This window comes from Eschrichtius robustus, chromosome 16 (genome assembly GCF_028021215.1).
Source record: "Eschrichtius robustus isolate mEscRob2 chromosome 16, mEscRob2.pri, whole genome shotgun sequence".
NCBI classification, from domain to species: domain Eukaryota; kingdom Metazoa; phylum Chordata; class Mammalia; order Artiodactyla; family Eschrichtiidae; genus Eschrichtius; species Eschrichtius robustus.
The window spans coordinates 86,865,731-86,879,421 of record NC_090839.1 but is presented as its reverse complement, the minus strand read 5'-3'; the positions used below and the strand labels follow the sequence as shown (position 1 = coordinate 86,879,421).

Here is a 13,691-nt window from a genome sequence, read left to right as displayed (position 1 = left end):
GAGATTAGACCTCCGAGCTGCCTAGACGGGCCCCGGAAGTGCGCGCCGAGGAGCAGGCGATTCTAGTCCCCCAGGAGGCCGAGGTCGCCGACGCCGCCGGAACGCGCGGCCGGGTGAGCGAGTGAGTGTCGCGGTTCGGCGCCGGGGTGGCGGGAGAATGTCGGGCAGGGGGGATCCCGTGGGGTCGGGGTGGGGCGCGCTGCCGGACGGACGGGCGCTCCCAGCGGCGGGGCCCAGTCCGGCTGCAGGGAAGACGAGGCTCCCCCGACAGCCCCCAGGCCGGGAACCGCTCAGGAAGCGGCACCTACGGCACCTGCAGCTTTCCCTACATCTGTCCTCTTCTCGCTCTCTGTCCTGAAGTGACTGCCCGTCCCTTGGGTCGGGTTCTGAAGACCTTTTAGAGAAGATCCTGGCCTTGGTGCAGCACCGGGGACTGGACCCGGCCCATGGAGAAGCTGCCTGAACAGACGTCCCCGGAGTCCCCGTGTCCGTCCCTCGAGCAGGAGCCTCGAAAGAGCAAGGGTGAGGAGAGCTGACCTAGCTGCTTTCTTTGTCTAAACTTTGTTCTTCCCACCGCGGCCTCAGATCAGATGGACACGATTAACCGTGCGCTTAGAATTACCCTGGTGCAAGACACTGATTTTTTTTTTTTTAACCTAAAACTTTATTACATGTAAATAAAGCCTATCACTAATGTTTCTTCTCTTCATGTGTGGAGCAGACAGATCTGCAGACCTGCAGCAGCACTGTCCATAGCACTAAGTCTTGGGGATCTGTCATTCCAGCACGTGTTAACTTGCTTGTCCTTTGAGAGGCTCAGTAAACGTTGTGTGGATAAAAGAATGAATGAACCCAGCCAAGTGTGTCCTATACCCCAAGTACCAGGAAAAGAGTGGGCTTCTCCCCTGAACCTGTCTTTCATCATTAGGGTAGATACATTTTCCACCCAGGGTGTAAACTTCGAGAGGGTACCTTGCCTGTGGAGTACAGTAGACAGGCCAGCCACCTGCTGATGGAAAATGAGGTTAAACTGTAAACATCAACATTTAAATTTCAATCTACCATCCCACCATTATCTCGTATATGCTTGGCCGTTAAAAAAAGGTGGATTTGGATTATTTAATTGAGGGACAAAGGCTTAGATAATCCACATCATGGATTTTGCGATGGCTAACGTTTGGAGGATTTTTCTTTCACATATTTAGCCTTCTAATTCTGTTTTAGGCTGATTTTTAACTCAAATATTCTATTGAGTTGTTATTATAAGGTGCTGAGACTAAGTTGAAAGAAAGCTTACCCCATCGCCCCCCCGCCCCCCACCACACACCAGCTTAGAGTTGAGTTGGAATAGTTATCTGTGAGAGACTACAGGACAATAAACAATGTGGACGTTCACCTATCAACTGGGTATTGGCCCAGGAGGCCTTAGAAAGTCATATATTTGGCCTTGAAAGAATTTAGAGTAAGAAAAGAAGCAGAGTTTAGGTAAGAGGGGATAGGCCCTTATCACAGGCTCCTTGCTGCTAGTGTTTCTAAGGCCAAGTGCCTCAGTTGCCATCCTAAAATATTTACTTGGGTTCGTTCACAGTGCCCACTGCATTCAGTTCATTCTCTGTAACCTGGCATTCAGGGTCCTCTGCAGTGGGGTCTCAACCCAACTTTAAAGTCTTTATCTCAGTGTTCCCCCAGACAGACCCCGCAAGACTGGTGTGTCTGCACGAGGTAATGCCGAAAACACTTTGCACTATCCACCATTGTGCCTTTGTGTCTTTTTTTGCGTCGCTGTCCCCTACATTCTCTGCCTACCCAAACCCCACACATCCCAGTGTCCCATGCTTGAAACCTCAGTGCAGGGCAGCCTCCTCCATCAGGTTTCTGAAACAGTCTGGAGGCTGCCAGGAAGGAAACAAACACATGCTAGAGACGTTGGTACGGAAACCTGTAGGACTTGGTGGTTGACTAAGTAATGGAGGGAAGTTGGGTGTAATCACCTTTGTTCCCTTTGCTGTCACACCTCTTAAAAATCCTCACCAGTTGCTGTTAATTTTGTAACTGCCATTCACTGGGCGCAGGGCACTGCTTCTGCTCCATCGACACTGATTATATCCAGGTTGCCAGGGCTTAACTAATGAATCCACTGGACATATCTTTTCTTCATCCCTAATTTTTTTTTAATATATTTTTTTAATTAAAAAATTTTCTTTTTTAATTTTTTTTTTTTTGGTCTGCGTTGGGTCTTCATTGCTGCGTGTGGGCTTTTCTCTCTAGTTGCGGAGAGCGGGGGCTACTCTTTGCTGCAGTGTGCGGGCTTCTCATTGTGGTGGCTTCTCTTGTTGTGGAGCACGGGCTCAAGGCCCGCGGGCTCAGTAGTTGCGGCACATGGGCCTCAGAGCGCGGCCTTCAGTAGTTGCGGTGCATGGGCTCAGTAGTTGTGGCGTGCGGGCTTAGTTGCTCCGTGGCATGTGGGATCTTCCTGGACCAGGGTTCGAACCCGTGTCCCCTGCATTGGCAGGCGGATTCTTAACCACTGCGGCACCAGGGAAGTCCCATCCCTAATTTTTTTTGACCCTTTAGTATTTCTGTTGACGTGATCACTGTTCCTTGAAACTCTTGTTCTTTGGTTTTGGAAGCACTATTTTCTCCTGGTCCTGCCACTTGCCTTCTCAGGGTCTTTCCCATTCCTGTTTCTCTACTCCCTTCCTTCCTTCCTTCCTTCCCTCCTTCCTTCCTTCCTTCCTCCCTCCCTCCCTCCTTCCCTTCTTTCTTCGTTGCACCATGTGCTTTGCGGGATCTCAGTTCCCCGACCAGGGATTGAACCCGGGCCACTGCAGTGAAAGCACAGAGTCCTAACCACTGAACTGCCAGGGAATTCCCTCCACCCGTTTCTTAAACATTGATTTTCCCCGAAGCAGTTCTCAACCCTCTTCTCTTTCACCCTCGTGGGTGATCCTGTCCCCTTCTGAGACTTCAGGTTGCACTCTGTGCTGAACCAGACATCTGTAAGTGTACTTCTGGACTCATTCTTTTCTGCCATCCCCCACCTCCCTACCTTCCAGTGACTCCCTTGGCTAATTTTAGTAGGTGCTTTTCCCGAGCCAGAAAACTTGGATCATCCTCTACATTCTCCTTCCCTCTGTATTCATTTGGCCACCAAATTCTGTCAGTTTTTCTTCAGAAGGGCCTGACTCTGTTGCCTGTCACCACCACCTCCTCATTTTAGGCCCATTGTATTTCCTTGGAGTATTGACACATCCCTGTGCTGTTGGTAATTTCCCCCACTCTCGGCTGCCCATATTATTCTCTGCCTGTAGAATAAAGTCTAAAATCCAGAGTGTGGCGTATATGTCTCTTCATTATGTTTTTCAAAAAAAATTGTTCGGAGTGACTTTATTATTGTTTTCTTGTCTTTTCATTATCTGGCTCTACTCTATTTTTTCTGCTCTATGTCCTACTGCCTGCCCACACGGAGCATACATCTCATTGAATTTTTTTATCACTACTCCTTAAACTTAGTATTCCCTTTTATGTTTCTGAGCCTTAACATATGCTGTTGCTTTTGCCTGCAATTCTCTTTACCTTGTTGGTCCCGATCATAGTTCAAGATGCAGCGCAACGTCATTCTTTGAGGATGCCGTCCGCAGTTCACCTAGGGAGGGGTTGTCATTCCTAATTGTGCTTTGAAACAGCATTATAATCTCTTTACCAGAATCTTGTGCATAGTCAGCGGTACATATGTTTGTTGAGTGATTAAATCAAACAGGAAGTATATTAGTTTCCTACGACTGCTATGACAAATTACTGCAACTGCATGGCTTAAAACAACTGTATTTTCTCATAGGTCTGGAAGCTAGAAATCCAAGAGGGCCAGGCTTGCTCTGAAGGCTCTAGGGAAGAATCCTTCTTTGACTGCTCGTAGCTTCTGGTGGCTTCCAGCCATCCTCGGCATTCCTTGGCTTGTAGCTGTATCACTGCAATCTTGCCTCCATTGTCACATGGCCTTCTTTCCCATGTGTTTCTGTGTCTGAATCTTCCTCTCCTTTCTCTTATAAAGATACCAGTCATTGGATTTAGGGTGCACCCTAATCCGTTATGACCTCATCTTAACTAATTACCTCTGCAAGGATCCTATTTCCAAATAAGGTCACATTCTGAGGTATACATAAATTTGGGGGTGAGGGCTCTATTTGACCTAGTACAGGAAGCATTGCTCATTTCTTCTGCTGTTAGAAGTAAATGTACTTGGGATCACACAGCTTTGTAGTTAAGCTGCTTGAAGAACTGTGTAGATTTCCCCCTCCCTTTAAATTAGAAGCAAATCAGTCTAGAAATGTGTTTTTAAACCTTCGTCCGCAGGGACACATTTGATGAGCCTGTCATCCCAGAGGACGGCTGCTCTCTTCTCGGGCTTCTCTGGCTCTGTCTCAGGCTGGCCACTGTCCGCAGAGATATCCCAGAGGGCGGCTGCTCTCTTCTCGGGCTTCTCTGGCTCTGTCTCAGGCTGGCCACTGTCCGCAGAGGTATTCCAGAGGGTCCTGCGTCCATCAGAGTTTGGATCCAAGTTTTTGATGTTTCTTGTATAAGTGGCTCAAACCCATGAGGAGATATACCTCTCTGAATTCTATTTGAGTTTCAGTCCTGAAGACTTTATAAATGGTCAACGTGGGGCCCTCCGTGATTTATAGATTCTTCTCTTGATGGAGTAGAACTTCCTTATGATGGATTGCTAGGAAATAATCAGGAGCATTTTAAAGCCCCTAATGTGGGCAGAGTTCTTTACATAGTACTGGGGTTGGAGGAAAAGAAATGGAAGACACCTCTTATTCTAGAGGTACTTTCAAAGTAAATTGAAGGGAATACACACATACAAAAAACTAAACATATTTCTAAGGAGAGGCCCAAAGTCAATGTGGTTAAATGCCACGAGGAGGGGGCAGGAACTGTATGCTTTAGAGATTCAAAGGAACGATCAATTCCAGCCGGGGGCTGGAGCAGGGTTAAGTTTGGGGAGGGAGGCTGCCTTTGATCTGGGTCTTGCAGGGCGGATAGGATTTTTTTTTTTTTTTTTTTAAGAAATTCACGTTCTTTTATTTATTTATTTATTTATTTATGACTGTGTTGAGTCTTCGTTTCTGTGCGAGGGCTTTCTCTAGTTGCGGCAAGTGGGGACCACTCTTCATCGCGGTGCGCGGGCCTCTCACCATCGCGGCCTCTCTTGTTGCGGAGCACAGGCTCCAGACGCGCAGGCTCAGTAGTTGTGGCTCACGGGCCCAGTTGCTCCGTGGCATGTGGGATCCTCCCAGACCAGGGCTCGAACCCGTGTCCCCTGCATTGGCAGGCAGGCTCTCAACCACTGCGCCACCAGGGAAGCCCGTGGATAGGATTTTGATCAGTGAAGTTGGAAGGGAGGCTGATCCAGGTGGAGGAAGAAGGTCGAGCGGAGAAGGAATCGCGTGGGGAGCTAAATGTTCAGGAAACATTTCAGAGTAACCGGAGCATAGAGTAGATTGACAGAGGATGAGACTAAAGGCAGAGCGGAGCACAAGTGTGGAAAATGAATGCCACGCCAAAGAGTTTAGATTTGCTTCGCAGAAATTGAAGTATGTGAGCTTTGCTTAATAGGAGGCTAGCAGATGAGCATTGCAAATCAAGGAAGAGATTCTAGTTTGTTTAGTGTGAGAGGTGATTAGGATCTGACTTTAGGATATTAGCAGTGATAACAGGAAGGCAGGGGAAAAAAAGAAGTATTGCTACGTTGTAGGTAGAAGCAATAGTACTTTTGTTTACTGAGTGGATGTGGGGACAGAGAAGAGAGTCACTGGTCATTATTTACCGCCCCCCCCCCCTTTTATTTTGAAAAATGTTAAAGCTACAGGAGACTTGCAAGGCTATCGTACCAAGTACTCACACACCGGAAGTGTATGTGCAGGTTTGGGATAGGTTGATCTCAAGAAACTGGTATGAGAGCCGTCGTGTGGAAATGTCTTTTTCGATTATTGGAGATGCTGTAGCTGGTCTACGAATATCCCCCATCCCAGTAGATGGGAACACCATCCCTCCAGCTGCACAACCCAGAGAGAAACTTCTGTTTCTCTCATATCCATATCCGTCAGCCAGTAATCCTGTCCATGCGACCGTCAACGTTTCTTTCCAGAACCCAAGTGCTTCTTACTACCTCCTCTGCCACCGTCTTGGTTCAGGTCGCCATCATTTCTCCCCTGGATTATCGCAGCAGCCTGGTTGGTTGTCCTGCCTCTGCAGTTGCCTCCCTCCAGCCTCTACCCAACATGGCAGCCAGTGTGATCCTGGTAAAGTGTCAGCTCTTGTCTTCCTCTGGTCAGAACCCTCCAGTGGCTTCCCATCTCACTCTGAAATAAACCTCGTACAAACCTGTAGCCCACAGGGTCGTGTGTTCTCTGATCCCCCTTCTGTGTCTCTGACCTCAGCCCTTCTCCTCTCCCCCTGCTCATTCTGCTCCAGTCACACTTGCCTCTTTGAGCGCCCAAGGTCTCGCACTTGCTGTTTCTTCTATGTGTAATGCTCTTCCCCGCATAATCCTTATCTCCTTCAAGTCTTGGCTTAAATGTCATTTTCTTAGTCCTCCTTTAACTGTGATATTTAAAATTGCAACCCTTTTGCCCACTGCCCCCTGGCACTCTAATCCTTGTTCCTTGCTTTTTTCCTCTGTAACACTTTTATGACCTTTTAACAGTATGTAATTGACATCGTTTACTATCCATCTCCCTTAGTAAAATGAAAGGTCTTTGAGGATTTTTGTGTTTTGCTTACTGACGTATCTCAGAGTCTGGAACTATACCTGGCATGTTGTTAGTGATCAATAAAACGTGCTGACTGGTGGGTCTGTGTCTCTGTTCCCGTCCTGCCACTAGGTTCTTCATGTTTTTTAAAGGGCAAAAAGCACTGTATCGGCATAGCCTTTTCTGTATTTAAGAAAACTCAGTTAATTTCCTCCTTGGTGCTTTAGGCATTCAGCTTTCTTCAGGCTGATAATTTATATAAACCTTGACATGAGCTTCAGATCCAGCCCTTAACAGACATCTGAAGATGTGGCTTGGCCTTTGGTTTTCATATAGGAAGGTTGAAGGAGACCCTAAACATTTTAGACTTTTTCTGATAAACAAAGTTTTTATTTTCCCCTTTCACCTACTGGCCTATTAGTAGGTGAGGCTGGGCAGAGGGGCACTTTCAACCTGCTCGCCTTTCCTCCCCGGACTTTGCCCCTGTTTCCGAGCCTGCGTGGTTTCTGTAGGTGCCTTCTAAGGGATGGGATGATTCTTCCTCTCCCCCAGTTTACCTGAGCCCCTCTTGTGGCGTGGCTCCTTCCCATGTCTAAAGGTCCCTTGTCCTGTTCGCTTTAGGCATCCTGGTCTCAGGACCTCCTGGAATAAGAGGGAGAGAGTTACAGGTCGAACATGAGTCAGACTGTGGGGCCCCAGTCAAGGGTCTAGTTGAGCTCAGGGAATATGGTTCTTATCCCAGCTTCTTGGTGATTTCCTGCGGCACCTGTAATCACTTCTTCACTTGGTTAAGCCAGGGGCGGAGGCTTAGTGATAAGCTTGAGGTCTGTCCCTCACGTGAGGGAGTGTACACCCCAGCCTTCCCCCAGCGCTGGTGACCGTCTCCTCCACATGGGGGCCCCCGTGGTGAGGCAGAACAACTCGCATTTTCTGTGCATCTCAGAACACTTAGTAGCATGAGAGGTGGTCTCTGATATGGGGCCTCCTCAGACCCAGAGGCACGGCCAGATTGGGTGGTCCATAACCACCTTGTCTCGCTCGACCAGAGTTTCTAGGGAATGCTATGCGTTACACCCAAATTCGCCAGTTTTTGAAGGAAGGGGACGAGACCGTCCCTTCAAGACAAACAGGGGTTGATAGGTAGTACGGAGTAATCTCCCTTCAGCAACACTCTCTAGATCATAATTAGCTTAACTCGAGGGACCTCGGGTGAGGATCCCGGCTTCGCTGGAGCAGAAACTAAAACCCCGTGGCTTTTAGGTCGCATGTGTTTCTGGTTTTAACCCTGATTATAGCAAAAGCCCTGAGAGGAGCTGAGACTTGTTTTGGCCCCTCCCTTAAAAAACCCAGTCCTCCAGGGCCTGCCTGCCTGACCCCTGCCCAGCCGAGGGATTCCCATGGATGCCTAAGCTACCCACACGGTGGTTTGTGAGATGCTGTCCTGAGCACTGCATTCAAATTCCAATGTATACTTACTTAATAGTGTAAAAATTTATATTATTGTGGGTTTTTTCTTCTCTTCTTTTTTTTTTTTTGTATATTGTTGTATCTACTTTACCTTCCAGAAATAAAAGTTATATAGCAACCAAAAAAAAAAACAAAAACAAAAAACAAAAAAACGTACTGACTGTTACATGACTTAAAGATGAGTATTTCAAGAGCTGTAGGAAAAGAATCACCTTCAGCTTCATGGAGAAGGTGATATTGAACAGGGCCTGAGAGCAGTGAGATTGACATTCTCGACTACGTTGGGCAAGCTGTCAAATCTCGGGCAGTGGGCCAAATAAAAGGCACATCCTCTACAACATCTCAGCCTTCACATATTATGACTAGAGTGGTTCAACAGATAGTAAAGAGGCTTTGTGTAGGGAGAAGATCAGAATGAGGCTGGAAAGACAGATGGGGGCCAGGTCAGGGAGGTAGAGAAGAAACCCTAGTCCCTGCTCCTCAGGAGCTTGCAGACTGTCTGACAAGTAAGGTAAACACACGTGCAAGGGGACGTAAAAACATTAAACCAGCAATCCATTCACACCTGGTAGAATAACTAACATCGAAAAGATAAGAAATAAAAAGTGTTGATGAGGATGAGGAGAAAAGGGAACCCTCGCACACTGTTGGTGGGAATGTAAATTGGTGCAGCCATTATGGAAAATGGTATGGAGGTTCCTCAAAAAATTAAAAATGGAACTACCATGTGATCCAGCACTTCTGGGTATTTATTCAAAGGAAAAGAAATCATTCTCTCGAAAAGATATCTGCACCCCCAGGTTCACTGCAGCATTACTTACAATAGTCAAGACATGGAAACAACCTAAATGTCCATCGACGGATGAATGGATGAACATGTGCTATCTGTACACACAGTGGAATGTTATCCAGCCATAAAAAACACGGAATTCCTGCCATCGCAACAGCACGGATGGACTTTGAGGACATTATGCTAAGTGAAATAAGTCAGAGAAGGACAAACACTGTATGACCTGACTTGTATGTGAAATCTGAAAAATCCAAACTCATAGATACAGAGAACAGACTGGTGGTTGCCAGAGGCGGGGGGTGGGGAGTGGGAGAACTGGATGAAGGGGGTCCAAAAGTACAAAACTTACAGTTGTAAGGTGAATAAGTCCCAGGGATGTAAGGTACAGCTATAGTTAGTAACACCATGTAGTATATTTGAAAGTTGCTTAGAGAGTAGATCTTAAAAGTTCTCATCACAAAAAAATTTGTAAGAAATCCAGTATCCAAATTGAATGTACGGAAGATGAGGGCATATCTGGAGGTGGAGAACACGTGTAAATATGGTTCTGTGAGACCAGATACTTATTAAATTCCTTAAAGACAGTGACCATTCCCTACTAAAATCAGGGTTGCATATGTTTTAGACTTTCACTGCTGATGGAAATGATAACTACATTGGATATTCCTCAGCACCCCCTTCTTCCAGAAAGATCCCCCTAAGCAGAGGGCCTTCTTTCTGTAATATCACTGCACTTCAGTAAGCCATATTTAAAAAGTAAAACTTAAGAGGAGAAATGTATTATAGTAAACACGAGATGTTTTTCTAAGGTCTCCCTTAGATACAGCTAGGGTGCAGAATTTTTTTTTTTTAATTTTTGGCCGCACCGCCTGGCATGTGGGATCTTGGGTCTTAGTTCTCTGACCAGGGATTGAACCTGCGCCCCCTGCATTGGAAGGTAGACTCTTAACCACTGGACTGTCGGGGAAGTCCCCAGAATTGGTTTTTGTATGTTCTCTTAGAGTTGAGAAAGATTTGGAAGTATTTCTCACTACCCCGTGCTTCACATTTTAAACAACTTTTCCTCCTATTCTCCCCTCCCTTCCTCTCGCAAATCCTCCCAGTTTGTACAATTTCTAAAAGGTGCATCTAAGGTGCGAGTATGTCATGTTCATGAATGAACATGTGAGCATCTGTTTGTAGAGAGAGGCTCTCAACAGGAGTGAGGAAGGTGCTGGTGTGTGATTACAGGAAGGGAGCCTTTCCTGTTACCACAGTGACAACCCATGTGACCAGGGTACCATGTGGACAGAACCTCTGCTGAGGTTCTTTTATTTATCCGCTCAGTCCCTGCCCCTCCCCACACAGAGCCCCCAGCATCACCCTTCCTGTGTTCTGAGATAATCCCACTTCCCTCAAACTCTGCTTTCCTATTCTGCTAATTCCAGTGTATCTGTCTGGTCAGGGACTTCACATATAAATCCTCACTTTAGTTTCCCCACCACTTTCTCCAAATCTGCTCAGCTTTTATCCATCTTTTCCTCCTATTGTGAGGCCATTTTTCGTACTTTTTTGAACCAGATACCCTGGAATACTTTGATCATCCTGTTTCCCACAGGGAGTTTTTATTGTTACATATACTTTTTTTGTATTTTCCGTCAGATGGTGAGACCTGGACTGAGGATCAATTAATTATAAAGCAGAAAACTCTTGAAGTAGGGACACAGCCACACGAAGGAGATGAATGTGAACGAAACAAACATGCAGGACCCTATGGGTATGGACAGAACTTTGGTCATATCTCAGACTTTATCCGACAGACACACATTCTTATGGAAGAGAAAGCTCAAATGTGCAACGTTTGTGGCAAGCTATTCAGACGGAATACATACCGTATTCAGCATGAAAAAATCCACACGCAAGAGAGGCCTTATGAGTGTCATGAATGTGGAAAAGCCTTTGGCCATAGTTCAAATCTCATTCAGCATCAAAGAATTCACACCGAGGAGAAACCCTGTGAATGCGGTGAGTGTGGGAAGGCCTTCCGGCGCAGCTCACACCTCATCCAGCATCAGATCATCCACACGGGGGAGATGCCTTACATGTGTAATGAGTGCGGAAAAGCTTTCGGTCGGAGCTCAAGTCTCCTTCGACATCAGAGAATCCACACTAGGGAGAAGCCCTATGAATGTACCGAATGTGGGAAGGCTTTCAGTCAGAGCTCAAATCTAACAGAACATCAGCGAGTTCACACCAGAGAGAGACCATATGAATGCAGCGACTGTGGGAAAGCTTACAGTCGTAACTCACACCTCATCGAACATCAGCGAGTCCATACAGGGGAGACTCCTTATGACTGTAATGAGTGTGGGAAATCTTTCAGTAGGAGTTCACTGCTTATCAAACATCATAGAATTCACACTGGAGAAAGACCCTATGAGTGTAGTGAATGTGGGAAGGCCTTTAGTCGGAACTCCCACCTTATTCAGCACCAGAAGGCTCACAGTGGGGTAAAACCTTCTGAATGTAAAGAATGTGGGAAAACCTTCAAGTACAGTTCATACCTTATTGATCACCTGGGAATCCATTCACGAGAGAAACTGTGAATGAAGTGAAGGTGGTAAAGCCTTTGGTTGGAGTTCAGCTCTTAGCGAACATCAGAGAACTCACGCTGGGGAGAAAACCTTTGGCTGTAGTGAGTGCAGACGGCCTTCAGTCCTAGCTCAGCTCTTACTAAGGCCTGAAAATCCACATAGTGGACAGATCTCATGGATGTGTTCAGTGCATGAATACCTTTAGACAGAGTTCCCGTCTTACTCAGCATTAGCCAGTTTCCTTTGGGGGAATGATGGGTATGGGGAGAGCCTTGCTATGAGTCGGAGAGGGGCACGAAAGGGGCGTCATGTGACACTACAGAAGGAATGACTAAAGTGGAAGCTTAAGTCAGCACTACTTTTTATTTGATTTTGAGAATCTACATCAGAGGGAGATTCTATGTTTTTTTTTCACATCTCCATAATCTTCTGCCAAAAATGGAATGAGTTAGGTCCATTCCAGGGAAGAAAGAATCAGGGCATTCTGGATTCAGACTCATAGATCAGGAAAGCTGCAATGTGACCTTTGAATTCAATAGCTTTCCTTGTATCTCATCTGTCCTGTTGGGTGTAACTATACATGGAAGTGGCTCTTGGGTCTTCTTGGACCAGCATTTTCGCTCCTCAGTGTCCTGCAGACCACTGAATCTCTTTTTGTTTTATATTTCATAGATGCTTTTTAATAAATGGGCAAATTTTCTAAGCCCAATAATTTCTCAGTATAACACGTCATGGGCTTTGTTGTGTGTCAACTCTGGTAGGCTGAACTGCATTTGTCAGACTTCCCTTTCTTGTATTTTTCGGTTTGTGTGGTCTACAAGGGAGATTCTTGGGAGAGTTGGAGGGCAGAACAGAAGCAGCAGTAATTTTGTAGCTCACACATGTCACTGATCTGCTGACTCACCTCACTGGAGCTGGACATGAAACTAGTCTACCTTCCCCAGGATTCTTTTTTGCCTTTACTGGGCCGTGGTTTTCCTTCTCTGATTGAATCTAGTCATACACATGCTTACTATCCTATGAGAAGTACACATTTATCTCAAGTTTAGGTAGAGAGAAATGGTTAGCTTCTGGCTGTTTTTAAAAAAGAACCTCAATAATAAGCTTCAAGATTTCCTATCAGGAAAGCTACTGTTCAGACTCCTTTATAACAAAACTTCCATCATAACCTGAGGCAGAGCTTCACTACCGTGTAATTATCGAGGGAAAAGTTTGCAAAGTAGTTGAATAGTGTGATACATGATTGGTAAAATTTTAAAAAATCAAAAATTTGAGCACAAATTTATCATGAATATTTTAATCATTAAAGGAGATTCCCAAAGTACCTCTAGTAGGCAGTATATTTTAGATTTATTCTAGGCATCTGAGAGAAATATCTACTTTGTTCTAAACGCTTATGTTTTGATTACAAAAAATCAGATTATTTTTCCCCCTGTTAGTCTGGATTAGTGATTATCTAAAATATCGGTGAAAACTATACTTAATGTTGTAGACTCTTGAAATTGAATGTTGCCTCTGTCTTGTATACCTTTCCCTGCCTGGTCTGGTGCTATGCACACAGGTGTTCAGTGGCTGTGGAGTGAATCTGTTTACTGGAAGCCAAAGTCTTCCTGTTTGTCTCCACGCTTCTCTGCACTCCCCCACCTTCCTCCCCTGTTCCTGTAGGTGATTATCACACTACACAAGGATCACCTTGACATCTGGACACCGAGTAGACTCTGTGAGGCCAGGTCTGAGCCCTCAGTCAGTGGGCCCACTTACTCCATCTGGCATGTGACCCTCTTTGAGTCCCTCCCACCCCCTTATACCACAGAAAGGGCCCTTCCCTTCTGTGGGGTCTGAGAAGCTTCTGGAATAAGGCAGGGCTTGATGAGTGGGGTCTGAAGGCCAGGTCGGATTCTGACTGGCAGAGAAGGGCACCCCAGGACAAGGTAAGTGTGTGGGGTCACGTGCCAGGCCTCAAGAGCGGAGGTGTCCCTGGAGGCCAGGAGAGGGGAGAAAAGAGTTTGCCTAGCAGTATCAAAAGCACTCAAGCGGGGCTCTGGTTCTTTAGGCACAAATATTACTAGTGGACAGAGTAGTTCATCAAGCCGTTAGAGCTCAGGT

The 13,691-nt window shown here is 46.1% G+C and overlaps 2 protein-coding genes across 2 annotated transcripts in view; both read left to right on the top strand.

Annotated features, from left to right (window-relative positions):
• Positions 1 to 392: 392 nt before the first annotated feature.
• Positions 393 to 13,691, top strand: part of TMEM225B (transmembrane protein 225B) — a 29,494-nt gene continuing 16,195 nt past the window's right edge. Inside the window, exon 1 of the mRNA XM_068565918.1 lies at positions 393 to 522. The gene's annotated coding sequence lies outside the window, so the exon portion shown is untranslated. The remainder of the gene's footprint in view (positions 523 to 13,691) is intronic.
• Positions 447 to 12,310, top strand: LOC137778680 (zinc finger protein 135-like). The gene is made up of 2 exons (XM_068565916.1): positions 447 to 522; positions 10,654 to 12,310. Exons 1-2 carry the CDS (start codon positions 447 to 449, stop codon positions 11,595 to 11,597), a joined length of 1,020 nt encoding a protein of 339 aa, XP_068422017.1. The 3' UTR covers positions 11,598 to 12,310.

Excerpts from the sequence above, each read along its gene's own strand:
- LOC137778680 (XM_068565916.1), top strand. The coding sequence starts at position 447 with ATGGAGAAGCTGCCTGAACAGACGTCCCCGGAGTCCCCGTGTCCGTCC. Across the intron at positions 523-10,653 it reads GGAGCCTCGAAAGAGCAAGG|ATGGTGAGACCTGGACTGAG; the intron begins GTGAGGAGAGCT and ends ATTTTCCGTCAG.